Source organism: Lithobates pipiens, unplaced genomic scaffold, assembly GCF_037356315.1.
Source record: "Lithobates pipiens isolate NorthernLeopardFrog02 unplaced genomic scaffold, aLitPip1_a1.2 Scaffold_10, whole genome shotgun sequence".
NCBI classification, from domain to species: domain Eukaryota; kingdom Metazoa; phylum Chordata; class Amphibia; order Anura; family Ranidae; genus Lithobates; species Lithobates pipiens.
The window spans coordinates 174,733,853-174,748,269 of NW_027507686.1; the positions used below are offsets into that span (position 1 = coordinate 174,733,853).

At 43.6% G+C, this 14,417-nt stretch overlaps 1 protein-coding gene across 1 annotated transcript in view; it reads left to right on the forward strand.

Moving 5' to 3' along the window:
* LOC143925921 (mucin-2-like) overlaps positions 1–14,417 on the forward strand; it is a 230,350-nt gene that overhangs the window by 167,468 nt on the left and 48,465 nt on the right. The window contains exons 37-40 of the mRNA XM_077450216.1: positions 3,498–3,672; positions 4,568–4,815; positions 9,926–10,109; positions 13,775–13,973. Coding sequence (XP_077306342.1) covers positions 3,498–3,672; positions 4,568–4,815; positions 9,926–10,109; positions 13,775–13,973 — 806 coding nt within the window. The remainder of the gene's footprint in view (positions 1–3,497; positions 3,673–4,567; positions 4,816–9,925; positions 10,110–13,774; positions 13,974–14,417) is intronic.

Sequence of the window (14,417 nt, forward strand, 5' to 3'; positions counted from 1 at the left end):
CCACGCCGATTTTTTCGATTTTTTCGTTGTTGGGGTTCCCCTTTAAGTCCATACCAGGCGGCGGGGCCAGCGACATCTCCTTCGCGGGCCCCGCCTACCTGGATAGCCGCTCGAAATGAGCGGACTTTTCTCCGGGCGGGAAAAGTCCGCTCATTTCAAAAGTACGGCGGACTGGCATACACACGGCCGGATTGTCCGCTGAAATGCGAGTACGATGGACAGAATTTCGAAAAATCCGAAATTCTTAGTACGCCGGACTGCACGCTGAAAAAGTCAGCTGAAGCCCACACACGAGCGGACTGTCCGCTGAAATGTGTTTCGACGGACTAAGTAGGCCATACAGTCCGCCCGTGTGTACGCAGCATAAGGGTGTCAGGGGCCCATCAACCAAGAGGGGAGGTAAGAAGCAAAGGTCACCATGGGGGCGTGTATAACACAATACAAAAGGTGCTGGAATATTTAGAAATGTATACTACCAAGAACTCACTCAGAGAACTGCTTTTTACAGAGGATATTAAACGATCTGGACTGCACCCCATATGGGAGACACTACATGTTCATCAACGATGAAATTGTATGCAGGACGATGCAGATCCTAAAATGGCCTATAGAAAAAAGAAGAAATTAAATAAATAATAAAATAAATTTATTACATTTTTGATTGCAGGGAAAATATATCTCTGCTGCAGCAGAGTCAATGCAATTTCAGAATATGTGTTACAAAATAATTAAGAGTATAGTAGTTTATTTAGAGGTAATTAACAATAGGGACTCGCAACAGACCAAAGTTGTGATATGGCCTGGATGCCTTTCTCTCAATAAACAAAGTTCAAAAGATCTCAGGATTAAAGAGTGTGATGGACCAATACAGCATAGGGGGAAAAAGGGAGAAATCCCACCAAAGGTCAGCGCTGGGTAATTGATGTAGAACTTGCAGAGTATCTGTAATAATATTATAAGGCATCATAAATCCCAGGAAATGCCATAATACCAACAGTAGTATATAGCTAACTAAGTGATTTGCCCCAGCACTTACCCATGAGAACTGTAGAAATCGTGTCAGCAAAGTAGTGTGTCCAGACCAGTACAATCAGCTGTGCAGAGCTCGCTCAGAGCGTGCTGTTAAGTATACACGTCCCACTCATAGTCAACCAATCGACTAGAAGAGCCGACGTGACGCCATCCGAGCCGGCCGATCGGTTCCCCGCACTTGCGCATTGCGCTCAGCAGAGCAGTCGGCTGGACCAAAGCAATGACAGGGGATTGGTCACCGAAGCCGCACAGGCAGTCGCACACGTGGGTCCCAGTGTCCTATCATATAAGGTCCTCCATCCGATAGTGTCCGCTCTGTACTGCGCATGCGCAGTACACAGCAACACAGATTCCGAAAATTGCCGAGGAGGAACGGCGCCTGCGCCGTGAGTCCAGCTTCTATCCCCACCATCCAAGTGGACATAGAGTAGGAATATAAAAGAGTCGAGTGCAGCGAGGCCGAGCCCGAAGCGAGGGGCCCTCTAATATTCACAACCCTATGTCCGCTTGGATGGTGGGGCTACCACCTCCACTCACGGCGCAGGCACCGTTCAGCTTTGGAGATTTTGCGAAGCTTCGTCTGCTCCGTACTGCGCATGCGGGGCGGACACTATATGATGGCAGGACACTATCTGCCAGAACACTGGCAACAACAAGCAATGACGTGTGATAACACGTCACGCCAGATGGCCAGACCCATGGATTAAAGTGCGGCAATCTAGGGGGAAGTACGCAACGGCCAAGGGCAGACCAATCACTGCGCCGCACCTGCATTGGAGGAAACCCTCCCTACAGACTGCGGAGCTGGGTGGCCGCATGGTGCCAGCACCATCACCCCCCACAGTTTGGCAAACGAGACCCCCCTGAACTTCCCGAATCCGAGGACACCGCGCCCATGAAAAATTACTCTAATTAGCTAATTTAATACTAAATCACATACAATGTAATTTCAATCATCATCAGAAAAAAAATATATATATTATTATTATATTAACAGCAAGACACATTGCACTAAGCATCAATTATGTTGATATCCTAACTGCAATAGCATATTTACAAATAATAAATCATAGATCTAACTCAGGCTAACAAGCACTAAGGAATGGAATATATAATTTTTATACATACCGGTAGTACCCCATATTTTCAATAAACATACAAAAATTAGTTACACAAATGTAAACTCTCAATTGCTGCACTAGAAATATACATTTTCCACACCTGTTTGTGAATGACACTCTTACTTCTTTACATTAATAACATATACAGTAATGTCATTTACCAAAGTAAAAAGGCATCTTCTTCTTTTGACCAATTATCTTAAAAAATAAAATCCATAGGGGATGATTAACTACAGGAGTAGAAAATGTTCACTTGGCAAAATGAATAATAACTCTGGAAAGTGAATGTTCACTTTGTTTAAGGAATAAGATAAAGCCATGTTCATAGTGGACACCTAATAATGTGTGATGGAAATAAAAAAAAAGCATGTTTGCTGATCTGATTGGGTGATCAGAGCAGGGACAAGGGGTGGGCAGGAGGAACAGGTGCCCTGAGCACTGCGGTATCATGTGAGGCAGGGGGGCACTGCAAGGAGATTCAGGGGGGGGGATTTGTGTTGGGAGGAGGAATTTGAAGGGTAGCAGGGGAAAAGAATTGGAGGGAAAAGTTGGGTGTGTGGGCCAAGAGTTGGGATTCAGGGGGATTTGTGTTGTGCGGGAGAAGAGTATTTGTGCTAGGAGGGGGGACTTGGGGAGGTTTGTGCTAGAAGGGGCGATATGGTAGAGGGGGAGGGGATTTGTGCTAGGAGGAGAAGGGGGGGATTTGTGCTAGTAGAGATGATTGTGGGGTGTCTGTGCTGGGGGGGTGATTTGTGCTAGGAGGTGGATTTGGAGTGGAGGGGAGGGAGATGGTGTACTCAGAGGGGAAATTTGTAGAGTGGAGGATTTGTGCTAGAAGGTGTGGGTTTTTTTTTTCATTTGTACTGGGTGAATTTGGATCATGGAGGGGGCAAAGATTTGTACTGGGCGATTATGTTAGGGGGTAATCATGCAGATTAGTGCCCAATTTTGTTTTTGGGGGGGATTGCTGACACATAATACTGATACATCTTGGGGGGGTATTCCATGTTCACCCTGGGCTCTAGGTGACCTTGTCACGGCACTGTGGGAGATTGCAGCGACAACTCCACCTTATTTACTCAGCTCAGTGAAGATTTACTTTGCAAGATGAATATTCACTTTGGAGTCAACAGCCTTGACTTCATTAAATCGACTTGTATTGTGTTTTATGGCTGTGGATCCTGGGCTACCTTCATACTTTCCCTGTCCTGTATCTAATGGATGCTGCAAAACATACACAAATTATGCCAATGTCATCCAGCACAGTGGTATATTAGATATTATTATATAAGAATAGTTTTTTTGATGAATATTTTAACGAAAGCAACCATTTTGTTTTTCCAGCATAATGAAACTTGGATGCTGTGTAACTGCACCATGGCAAGATGTCTTGAAAACAACACAGTAGAGATCATTGAACTGAAGTGTGAGCCCCCACCTAAAATACAATGTGCCAATGGTTTAGAACCAATAGCTGTACCGGACGATGACTTATGTTGCTGGCACTGGGAGTGTGTCTGTAAGTGTTCCTTTTTTTCATTTGTCTACTTAATACAAATATATAGAGCGCATGCAAGCTCTGGGATACAAACCCAAGTCCAAGTCCCTCTAAAATTAAAGGGTAACTAAAGAGAAACCAAAAAAGTTAATATATTGGAGCGTACCGAGTCTTTAGACTTAAAGGCTGTATTCATTTTCTTTTTTCAGGTTAAAACATTTTTATCAAATAGAGAAAACAGGAGCAGCTGGTTTGGTGATAAAGCTGAAGCACAACCTTTGGGTTTTACTGCCCCCCCAACACTAGTGTGAACAAGCCCTTGGACCCCTTTCACACGAGGGCGTTTTGCAGGCGCTATATCGTTAGAAATAGCGCCTGCAATCCACCCTTAAACTGCTGCTCTATTGTCTCCAGTGTGAAAGCACGAGGGCTTTCCCACTGGAGCGGTGCGCTGGCAGGATGTCAGGAAAAGTCCTGCCAGCAGCTTCTTTGGAGCCGTGAAGGAGCGATGTGTTTACCGATCCTCCACCGCTGCTGCCCATTGAAATCAATGGGGCAGCGCTGCAATACCGCCGGCAAAACGCAGCTGTTGCGGTGTATTGCGGGCGGTTTTAACCCTTTCTCGGCCGCTAGCGGGGGTAAAAGGGCACCACTAGCGGCCGAAATGCGCTGCTAATCCAACGGTAAAACGCCGCTAAAAATAGCAGCGTTTTACCGCCGACGCTATGGGCTGCTTGGTGTGAAAGCTGTCTTAATCAGTCTGCAACTCAATAAAGAGTATAACATCTTCCAACTCTGCCTTGAATAAGTGATTTTATTGATTATAATATCAAATTAAAAAAAGAAAGCATTACTATGTACAGTAGTAAAAATGTGTTTTATTTCATTAACTATTAAATTTTATTCTGTCATGAAGGTGTTTGCAATGGTTGGGGTGACCCCCATTATATCACATTTGATGGCACCTACTATAGCTATCAAGGTAACTGCACCTATACTCTAGTGGAAGAGATTACAAAGAAGATTGATAATTTCGGAGTATACATCGATAACTATGACTGTGCAGCTCAAGACCGAGTATCTTGCCCACGTGACATCATTGTCCGTCATGAATCTCAGACAATACGTATTGGTTTAAAGACCCCGATACCTGTCAGCATACAGGTAGGATGTATACGTATTAATTAAGTTTGTTTGAAAATCAGCATTCCTACCAGTTAAGATTAGTGGAAACTAGTAATAATTTGAGATGTGATGCAAAACACCTGTATTTTTTTTTTTAACCAAATTAAGGCAGCAAAAACAATAATTTTTCATAATGACAAACAGATTCTTTTTCAACCCCTTTATTTAATAAAATACTCGTAAATCTTAAAGCAATCTGAACATGCTGTTACCATTTCATGAGCGCTGGGAATCCTAGCTCGAGGTGGGTTGCTGCTATCTGAGTCTTTCTGATTTTTCTAAGCAAAAGTGAGGCTTACTAACCATTACTTCTCCATGAGTACCGTATGTCTAAAGCGTGAACGCTTTAACATTTTTCTTAAATTTTGAATTGAGTGGGCAAGTGTTAGCCCTTGTACACATGGTCGGAGATTCCGTCGGAATGTGTCCGATCGGAGCGGTTTGTCAGATATTCCGACTGTGTGTGGTATGCATCGGACTGTTTCCGTCGGAATATCCGTCGGACCAAATTTTCCAACTTGCTGGAAATATTTTCCGACAAATTGCTCCGATCGGACATACTCCGATCATGTGTAGAGAATTCCGATCGGACAAAGTGCCACGCATGCTCAGATCAAATTCCTACATCAAAGCTATTGGCTACTAGCCTGAACGTAGTCCCATCGTAACGAAATTACATCATCACGTTCTGAAAGATCGGATTTTCCGACAACTTTGTCCGACCGTGTGTATGCAACAGTTTCGGACAAGATCCGTCGGACAAAATCCGACGGATTTGGTTGTCGGAATCTCCGACCGTGTGTACAAGGGCTTAGGATCTAGCAGTTTTTTATTGCTGCATGTTTCCTTGCTAGTCAGTTTCCCATCCTTGCCTTCCTGGTGACCATTGTCAAGTGATGGGATATCTAACATTTTACAGCTGTCAAATGTACAGGAGGAGAAGGGAAATGTTCCAATGGGGACATCCATTCCAGTGACAGTCTCAGAAGGGCTATTTACATTTTTAATTAAAAAAAAATTGCACTCTCTGTTCTATTCCAGAACAGGGAGTGAAAGAAAATCTTCCTCAGGGCCAAAGATAAAAAGCACAACAGGAGGTTTACCATTCCTTACTCTAACCAAAAGTGTTACCTCTATCTGTACTCTGCATGCAGATTTCACTGTAAGTTGTAAACTAGATTTGAACACTGTCTGTCCTAACAAATGGTTCAAAAGCTTGGTTTCTATATTTTATGTTAATGAGGGGATACTCACTGGGGAGATTTACTAAAATTCCTGCATACAGAATATGGTGCAGCTGTGCACAGTAACCAATCACCTTCTAGGTTTTATTGCCAAGGCTTAACCACTTCAGCCCCGGACCAATTGTCAGCCTAAGGACCAGAGGTCTTTTTACAATTTCGCACTGCACTGCTTTAACTGGCAATTGCGCGGTCATGCAATGTTGTACCCAAACGAAATTTGCGTCCTTTTCTTCCCACAAATAGAGCTTTCTTTTGATGGTATTTGATTGCCTCTGCGATTTTTATTTTTTGCAATATAAATGGAAAAAGACCGAAAATTTTGAGAAAAAAAAAGATATTTTCTACTTTTTGTTATACGGTAAGAAAAATCGAATAAACTAAATTTTAGTCATACATTTAGGGCAAAATTTATTCACCCACATGTCTTTAGTAAAAAAAATGTCAATAAGCGTATATTTATTGGTTTGCGCAAAAGTTATAGCGTCTACAAACTAGAGTACATTTTCTGGAATTTACACAGCTTTTAATTTATGACTGCCTATCTCATTTCTTGAGGTGCTAAAATGGCAGGGCAGTACAAACCCCCCCCCCAAATGACCCCATTTTGGAAAGTAGACACCCCAAGGAAATTGCTGAGGGGCATGTTGAGCCCATTGAATATTTTTTTTTTGTCCCAAGTGATTGAATAATGACACAAAAAAAAAAAAAGTTTACAAAAAGTTGTCACTAAATGATATATTGCTCACACATGCCATAGTTATATGTGGAATTGCATCCCAAAATAAAATATATTCTGCTGCTTCTCCTGAGTACGAGGATACCACATATGTGGGACTTTTTGGGAGTCTAGCTGCGTACGGCACCCCGAAAACCAATCACTGCCTTCAGGGTTTCTAAGGGTGCAAATTTTTGATTTCACTCCTCACTACCTATCACAGCTTCGAAGGCCATAAAATGCCAAAATAGCACAACCCCCCCCCCCCCCCCCCAAATGACCCCATTTTGAAAAGTAGACACTCCAAGCTATTTACTGAGAGGTATGTTGAGTCCATGAAATATTTTATATTTTGCCAAAAGTTGCAGGAATATTAAAAAAAATTTTTTTGTTTGGACAAAGTTGTCACTAAATGATATATTGCTCACACATGCTATGGGCATAAGTGAAATTAGAAACAAAAAAGGGGAAAAACACTGCGCTATAACTAACCAACGAAAAGAAACAGCTGCCAACACTTAAAACAAACAAAGTTCAACAATTTAAGACAAGAAATAGTGTAGCGCTTCAACAATGGTGAATGTGGTAAACACACATACAAAAAACCTAAATAAAAAAGTGGTCACATAAGGAGGTCCATAATCACATGGGAAGAGTCCAATTACAATGGATGTAAGCCTCCGTAATGTGACTGGTGCAGAAAATGGGGTGGTCAAACTTCTTCAAAGAAGGTAGGGGTCTTATATAGGGGATATATCAGCTTGTCTGCAGATATCAATGAAATAGGTGAAATACTCTTACCAACTGTGTTGGACTCTCACGGTCTTACGACGGTTGAGTCGGAAAGGCTTGGGGTCCTGACCCGGGACCAAAGGGTGGATCAGGGAGGGTCCGTCAAGATGGTAGGGAAACTCCACACAGCTGTAGACCATACGGTGTATCTCGTGAAGGGATCTCCGGAATGGTTCCTTGTCCAACTCAGACGTGACTCGATTGACAGTTGCAACCCCAAACAAGGGGTGGGGGATGGTATGGGTTTTAAGCCAAAAAAAAGAAAAGGAAAAAGAAAGCTCCACATGGTGCGGGTCAAACGGTCTTAACCGGCATCATCATGCCCCTGTTGAAGACACTCTATGTCGAAACGCGTCGGGCTTGCTTTTGGCACCCCACATTGCTTTTATTACTACCAATTTTTATTTAGCCTTTATGTGATCACCAAGTCATAATTTTTATTTAATTATCTGACTTTTAAATAAATCTGCCGGTTAAGACCGTTTGACCCGCACCATGTGGAGCTTTCTTTTTCCTTTTCTTTTTTTGGCATAAGTGAAATTACACCCCAAAATTAATTCTGCTGCTTCTCCCGAGTACGGGGATACCACATGTGGGGGATTTTTTGGGAGCCTAGCCACGTACGGGACCCCGAAAACCAAGCACTGCCTTCCAGATTTAGATATAAAAAAAAACTGTTAGCGATCGCAGGGATCAGGCCTGACTCTGCAAACGCTGCAGTTATGTGTTTAGTGTTTTGTAAGTGATTGATCGATACTGCACTTGGGTGGGCTGGGCGGAGGGGCAAAACACAGGTGCTAGCAGGTATCTGGGCTGATTCTGCTAACAATGCGTTTTTTTGGAACCTAAACTGCTGGGGACGCTAGTATAGATCTGATCAGATTAGATATTGATCTGTTCAGATTCTATACCGCTACGGGAGGTTTATGCTTTGCGCGTGAGTGTTAGCGGTACTGGCACTAACCTAGCGCTGCCTGGGGCGACGCAGACCCTGACCCTAAAACCTAATTGATATCACCCACCGGGTGATCAGGGGGTTAAACCTTTATTGGGTAATAAATGGTGGGTGCCCTGATGCTATAAAAAGTAAACTAACTAACCAGAGTCACCCGTAACACTTATACAGTGATCACTGGTGAAAGGGTTAACTAGGGGCAATCAGGGGGTTAAAACCATTATTGGGTAGTATATCGGGGTACCTATCGCTATAAAAACCTGGCAGTGAACCTAAAAAAATAACTAGCTACCTAACGGCACCAGTGACACTAATGCAGCGATCAGAAAAACGATTGATTAGTGATACTGGCAAAAGGGGGTGAAAGGGTTAACTAGGGGCAATCAGGGGGTTAAAACCATTATTGGGTAGTATATGGGGGTACCTAGCGCTATAAAAACCTGGCGGTGAACCTAAAAAAATAACTAGCTACTTAGTGGCACCAGTGACACTAATGCAGCGATCAAAAAAACGATCGCTTAGTGACACTGGCAAAAGGGGGTGAAAGGGTTAACTCTAGGGGCAATCAGGGGGTTAAACCTTTATTGGGGGGGGGTAGGGGGCTACCCTGGACCTAACACTAACTGCCCTGACAGTTTTTACTGTCACAACTGACACTGAATGCAGTGATCAGAAAATAAATGATCACTGCAATCAGTGACACTGTGACTGGGGGGGGGGGGGGGGGGGGGCGTGATCGGAGGGGTGATCGGGGGGGGGGGGATTTGTGTGCCTATGTGTGCCTACATGTTAGTGTAGTGTTTGGTGCACTTGCTTTCAGTGTTCTCCTCGTAGTCCGGTCAAAAAGACTGCCCAGAGGAGAATGACATCACTTCCTCCCTGCCTGTGTTTACTATACACAGCGGGAGGAAGCTTCTCATTCGCCAGGGGCGATTGAGAGTGGATGGCCAGAAACCAACGGCCATCCCCTCATCCCAGATCGCTCCTGCAGTGAAACGGACCACCGCATCCAGCGGGAGGGGGTCCGATCGGACCCCCCACCCGAAGGCGAGCACATACATGTACGTGCTTGCGCCTGTACATGCCATTCTGATGACGTACATTGCTATGCGGCGGTCCTTAAGTGGTTAAAGAATATGTAAACTCAACATTTCATATTCCTGATATGTGCCTGCCGTACCATGTACGTATATAAAAAGTATCCTGTTCTCTTTGTATTGTTCCTTTGTGTGAAATCCCTGGCTGGCAGTCCCTCTGTTTCTCAGTTTGCAAAATGGGTTCCTTCCTTAGGACACTAGATCATAAAGTTCTATGCAGCTACTACTGCCAACTCTAATAATAATTTTTTTTTTATACATTTCTTCTTTTGTCCTTGTTATCTAGGTTACTGTAAACAATGAAATTGTAGCAACCCCCTATAAAAGGTATGGAGTGACTGTGTATAAATCTGGAATCAATTATGTGGTCGAAATTCCAGAATTGGAGGCTAATATCACATACAACGGCATGGCTTTCTCCATCAAACTACCATATCGTCTTTTTGGAAACAATACACAGGGACAGTGCGGTAAGATTCTGTTGGGATCTACAGTCTATTTGCAAAAATATGCAAAAATTTGCTCTATTTAAATCCTATTTATAGCTATACCCACTCCTACCCCCCATTGTAAACCTATTCTAACTACCCTGTAAAGGAGAGAAGTCTATACTTACCTATTCTGAAGGTGCTTTGGTCCAATCACATGATCTCCCCAAGGACGGCTTAAGTGAAGAGAGACCCCTTGTTAGGTTTTCGGATGGTGAGTCTGACTTGGTGGAAGGAGACCTCTCTTACGGCTCTGGTTCAAGTCTTTCTGAAGTGGGAACAGAGGGACAGGAGCACAGCGGGGTAGAAGCGTCTGGCCAGATGCAGCAGCAGGTGCTGGTGAGGTGAAGATCTTCCAGATGCAGGAGCTCTCTGCAGCAGAAGGCAGCCGATGATGGTTGGCAAACAGACTGTGGTATCAGACCGGGTAGTGCACGGATCTGGAGAGGCAGAAGCAGGCCCGGAAGGATCTCTGAGTAGGAGAGCAGGTAGAATCAGCAGTAAGCAGGAGCCAGCAGGGGAGAGGCAGAAGAATCAGACAACAAGCGGGGGTTCGGCAACAGGTATCAGTCCAAGAAGGGTCAAACAAGCCGGGGTCGGAGCAGGAGAAGACAGCAGAGTCAAACGGAAGCCGGATCAGGTATCAGGTAGCTTTCAGGCAGAATAACGGGTTGCTTCAGGTACTAGCTGCAGACGAACAGCACAGAACATCTGCAGCTGTACCTTTAAAAAGGGCCACTGGCGCCAATTGCTCTAGCGCGCACACGTGCGTGCGTGTGCCGCGCGCACATACGAACGTCGTGCACCCGCGCGCGTCTGGTGACGCGCGTGCCCACGACGACCCGCGGCACGAACGCGCGAACGGGGACCCGATCGCACGGAACGGACGGATTCCTGACACCCCTGATGATGGCTGCAGAGTCTGGTTGATGATGTCACCCAAAGACTTACTATGGGGCATCTATTGTGAGCTGTCCCTCCTCGGCACTGAAGCCACTGCTGCAAGCTGATCATGTGACTGGACTGGACTGGAGTGTCCTCAACATAGGTAAGTATAACCATCTTTCCTTCACAGGGTTGTTAGAATAGGCTTAGAATGGGGGTGCGAGCAGGTTTAGGTAGAGTTAGGATTTGACTGGAATGCTACTTTGAACCTTTAATTTTCAGTGGGAGATGCAAATTTCTTACATTCCCTGAGAATCATTTACTAAAGGCAGTTTTAAACCAAAACCTCTTTCTGAAAGAGGCTAACATAAGTCAAACTGTGTGTGATTGTGTTTCACAATTTAAGACCAAAAATTATTAACATTTTAAACATATTTCCCACGTAGAGGTCATCATTAGCAGAGTGTATACAAGTTTAACATGTTCCTAACTGCGTTTTAGATATGTTTTTATTTTTAAGTCATATACAATAGTATGTTTAAAGCAATGGTCTCCAAACTTTCTAAACAAAGAGCCAGTTTACGGTCCTTCTAACTTTAGGGGAGCAGAATGTGGCCAGTGGGAAGAAAATGTCCTGGCATCAGTGGGAGTAAACAGTGCTCCATGATTGGAATTAGGGGGAGTAATAGTGGCCCATCATTGGTGTCAATGGGAGGAATAGTGCCCCATCAATGGTGTCATTGGGATGATTAGTGCCTCATCATTGGTTTCAATGGGAGGAATAGTGCCCCATCATTGATGTCAAATGGGAGAAATAGTGCCCCATCATTGGTGTCAAATGTAGCAATAGTGCCCCATCATTGGTATCAATGGGAGAGATAGTGCCCCATCATTGGTTTCAATGAGAGGAATAATGCCCCTCTATTATTGGTGTCAATGGGAGGAATAGTGCCCTTTGCTTGGTGTCAATGGGAGGAATAGTGCCCTTTGATTGGTGTCAATGGGAGGAATAGTGCCCCATCATTGGTGCCAATGGGAGGAATAGTGCCCCTTCATTGGTGCCAATGGGAGAAATAGTTCCTCATCATTGGTGTCAATAGAAGGAAATGTGTCCCTTCATTGGTATCAGTGGGAGGAATAGTACATCATCATTGGTGTCAGTGGGAGGATTAGTGCCCCATCATTGGTGTCAGTGGGAGGATTAGCGCCCCATCATTGAAGTCAATGGGAGGATTAGCACCCCATCATTGAAGTCAATGGGAGGCTTAGTGCCCCATCATTGGTGTCAGTGGGAGGAATAGTACCTCATCATTGATGTCAGTGGGAGAAATAGTGCCCCATTGTTGTCACTATCAGCAACAGTGGGGGAAATAATGACCCAAGGGCTGAATAAAAGCAAGCAAGGGGCCACATCTGCCCCCCAGCTGCAGTTTGGAGAGCACTGGTTTAAAGTAACATGCTATAAAACAAATAATGACAAAGCATGTAATGTGATATTGTAGGGGTTGCAAAGGGGTTCACAAGAGTCTCTTCTAGTAGATCTTTGTTTAGATTAGGCACACTATTTGACTGCTATGGAGAAGCAGTAGAATACATTCCCCATTGCTTATCACTATAACATAGAGGGGAGTAACCCTGTTATCAGTTTACATGATTGTTTGCAGGATCTTCAGATTTTTTTAATACCTATGTAACAGATAAACTAAAAACACCTTCAATTACATATTTACCAGAATAAAAGAGCCCAAATAAAAGAAATTCAAAAAAGTATTTTTTTAAATAAAATAATTTTCTATTTAACCCCTATTTATCCTTAGCTAACAATAATTAATGCCTTCTTCTCCCCTTAGCTTTTATTTTTTTGTTGTTTTTTTTCATTTATATTTTTAAACTATTCATATTTAAAAAGAGAAGTATGGTCAAAGCTCTTTTGGCCATACTTCTCATGTGGGTCACAGGAGTGCACTTACTTGAGCACTCCCATCCAGATCCAGAATCAGCCGACAGCGTGCTGAATGTTGCTGTTGGTTGATGTCACAGAGCCGCGCCAGACTCTGGAGGGATAAGGACAATACTGCTGTGTTCCAAACCGATTCCTGGGCACTCCAGTGAGCACTGGAGGGGCAGAGCACAGAGCAGTGATTGACAGTCACCAATTTGTGCCCAGACAGTCACCACTCAGTCACCACTCAGACCCAAACCTCATTTACTAAGCTCTGGAGCAACTGCAACTTTGCAAAGTGCACAGACTTTTTGCCTTTAGTAAATCAACCGCTATGTGTCTATGCACACGTAGGCATTTAGAGGAGTTTAGAGGCAGTGGGATTTAAAGACAGAAAAAACCCACTGCCAGTGCATCCAGGAGCAGTTTTGGCAGAAAAAATAATGCTTCACATGTGTAAAGGCATGTAAACTTGAGTTAACACTAAACACGTTTAGCGATTGAGTGTTAATTCATTTCAATGGCCAGAATAAATTATTATTTTGGCCAAGGAAATTAATTAATGCCTGAGCAATTGACACACCTAAATGTGTTACACTCATTTTCAACCATTAAGTGTTTTTTTCTGCCAAAACACCACTGCCAGGAGGAACGACATTCAGGATAGATAGCAAAAATGCTCAGTGTGCATGAGGCCTCAATAGTAGAGTTTCATACTGGCTTGTGTTAACAAAGTGCAAAAGACACTTCTTTACACCATATCCTATCCTTATCCTTACCATATTTGTGATCTGTATCTGACTGTATATTTTTCACTTAGGTACTTGCACCAACAACCGAACAGATGACTGTCTGACAAAAAGTGGTGACATTATATCAAACTGTGAAATTATGGCAGATACTTGGGTTGTAGAAGATCCAAGAAAACCTACATGTGGCAATCTGAAGCCCACAATTCCACCCAAAGTCACCGAAGCTCCTTGCAAACCATCTCCACTGTGCGAACTCATCTTGGGAACGTAAGCATCTTGGGACCTGATCCAACCTATAAACTGTCTAATACAATAAACATGTCAGCTAGTAGAGTCTTTCAGCATTGGGCTATTAGATGACAAGGGCAAGGCTTCACTATGATGGAAGACAAAGCATTGGGTCAGAGCTGAAGTCAAAAAGATAATTTGTGTTTAGTGTGCACCAAGGATCAAAGTGCTCCTTACTTACACACAAAAAAAAAAAAATAGCAAAAGTATATGCAGGCACCATTTTTATGTATGCTGTTAGCTTGAACACTTTTGTGACCTGGTGCGTTCAGTTTGAGTACTTGTGATTTATTTGCATTAATGTTAAGCTCTCACACTTTGCTGGTTTCAGGAATTCAACTTAGCAAACAAACAAAATAGATACAGGCAGTGTTCTTAAATAATCCATAGATTAGACATGCCCTGCTTTGTGCCCCAGGATAT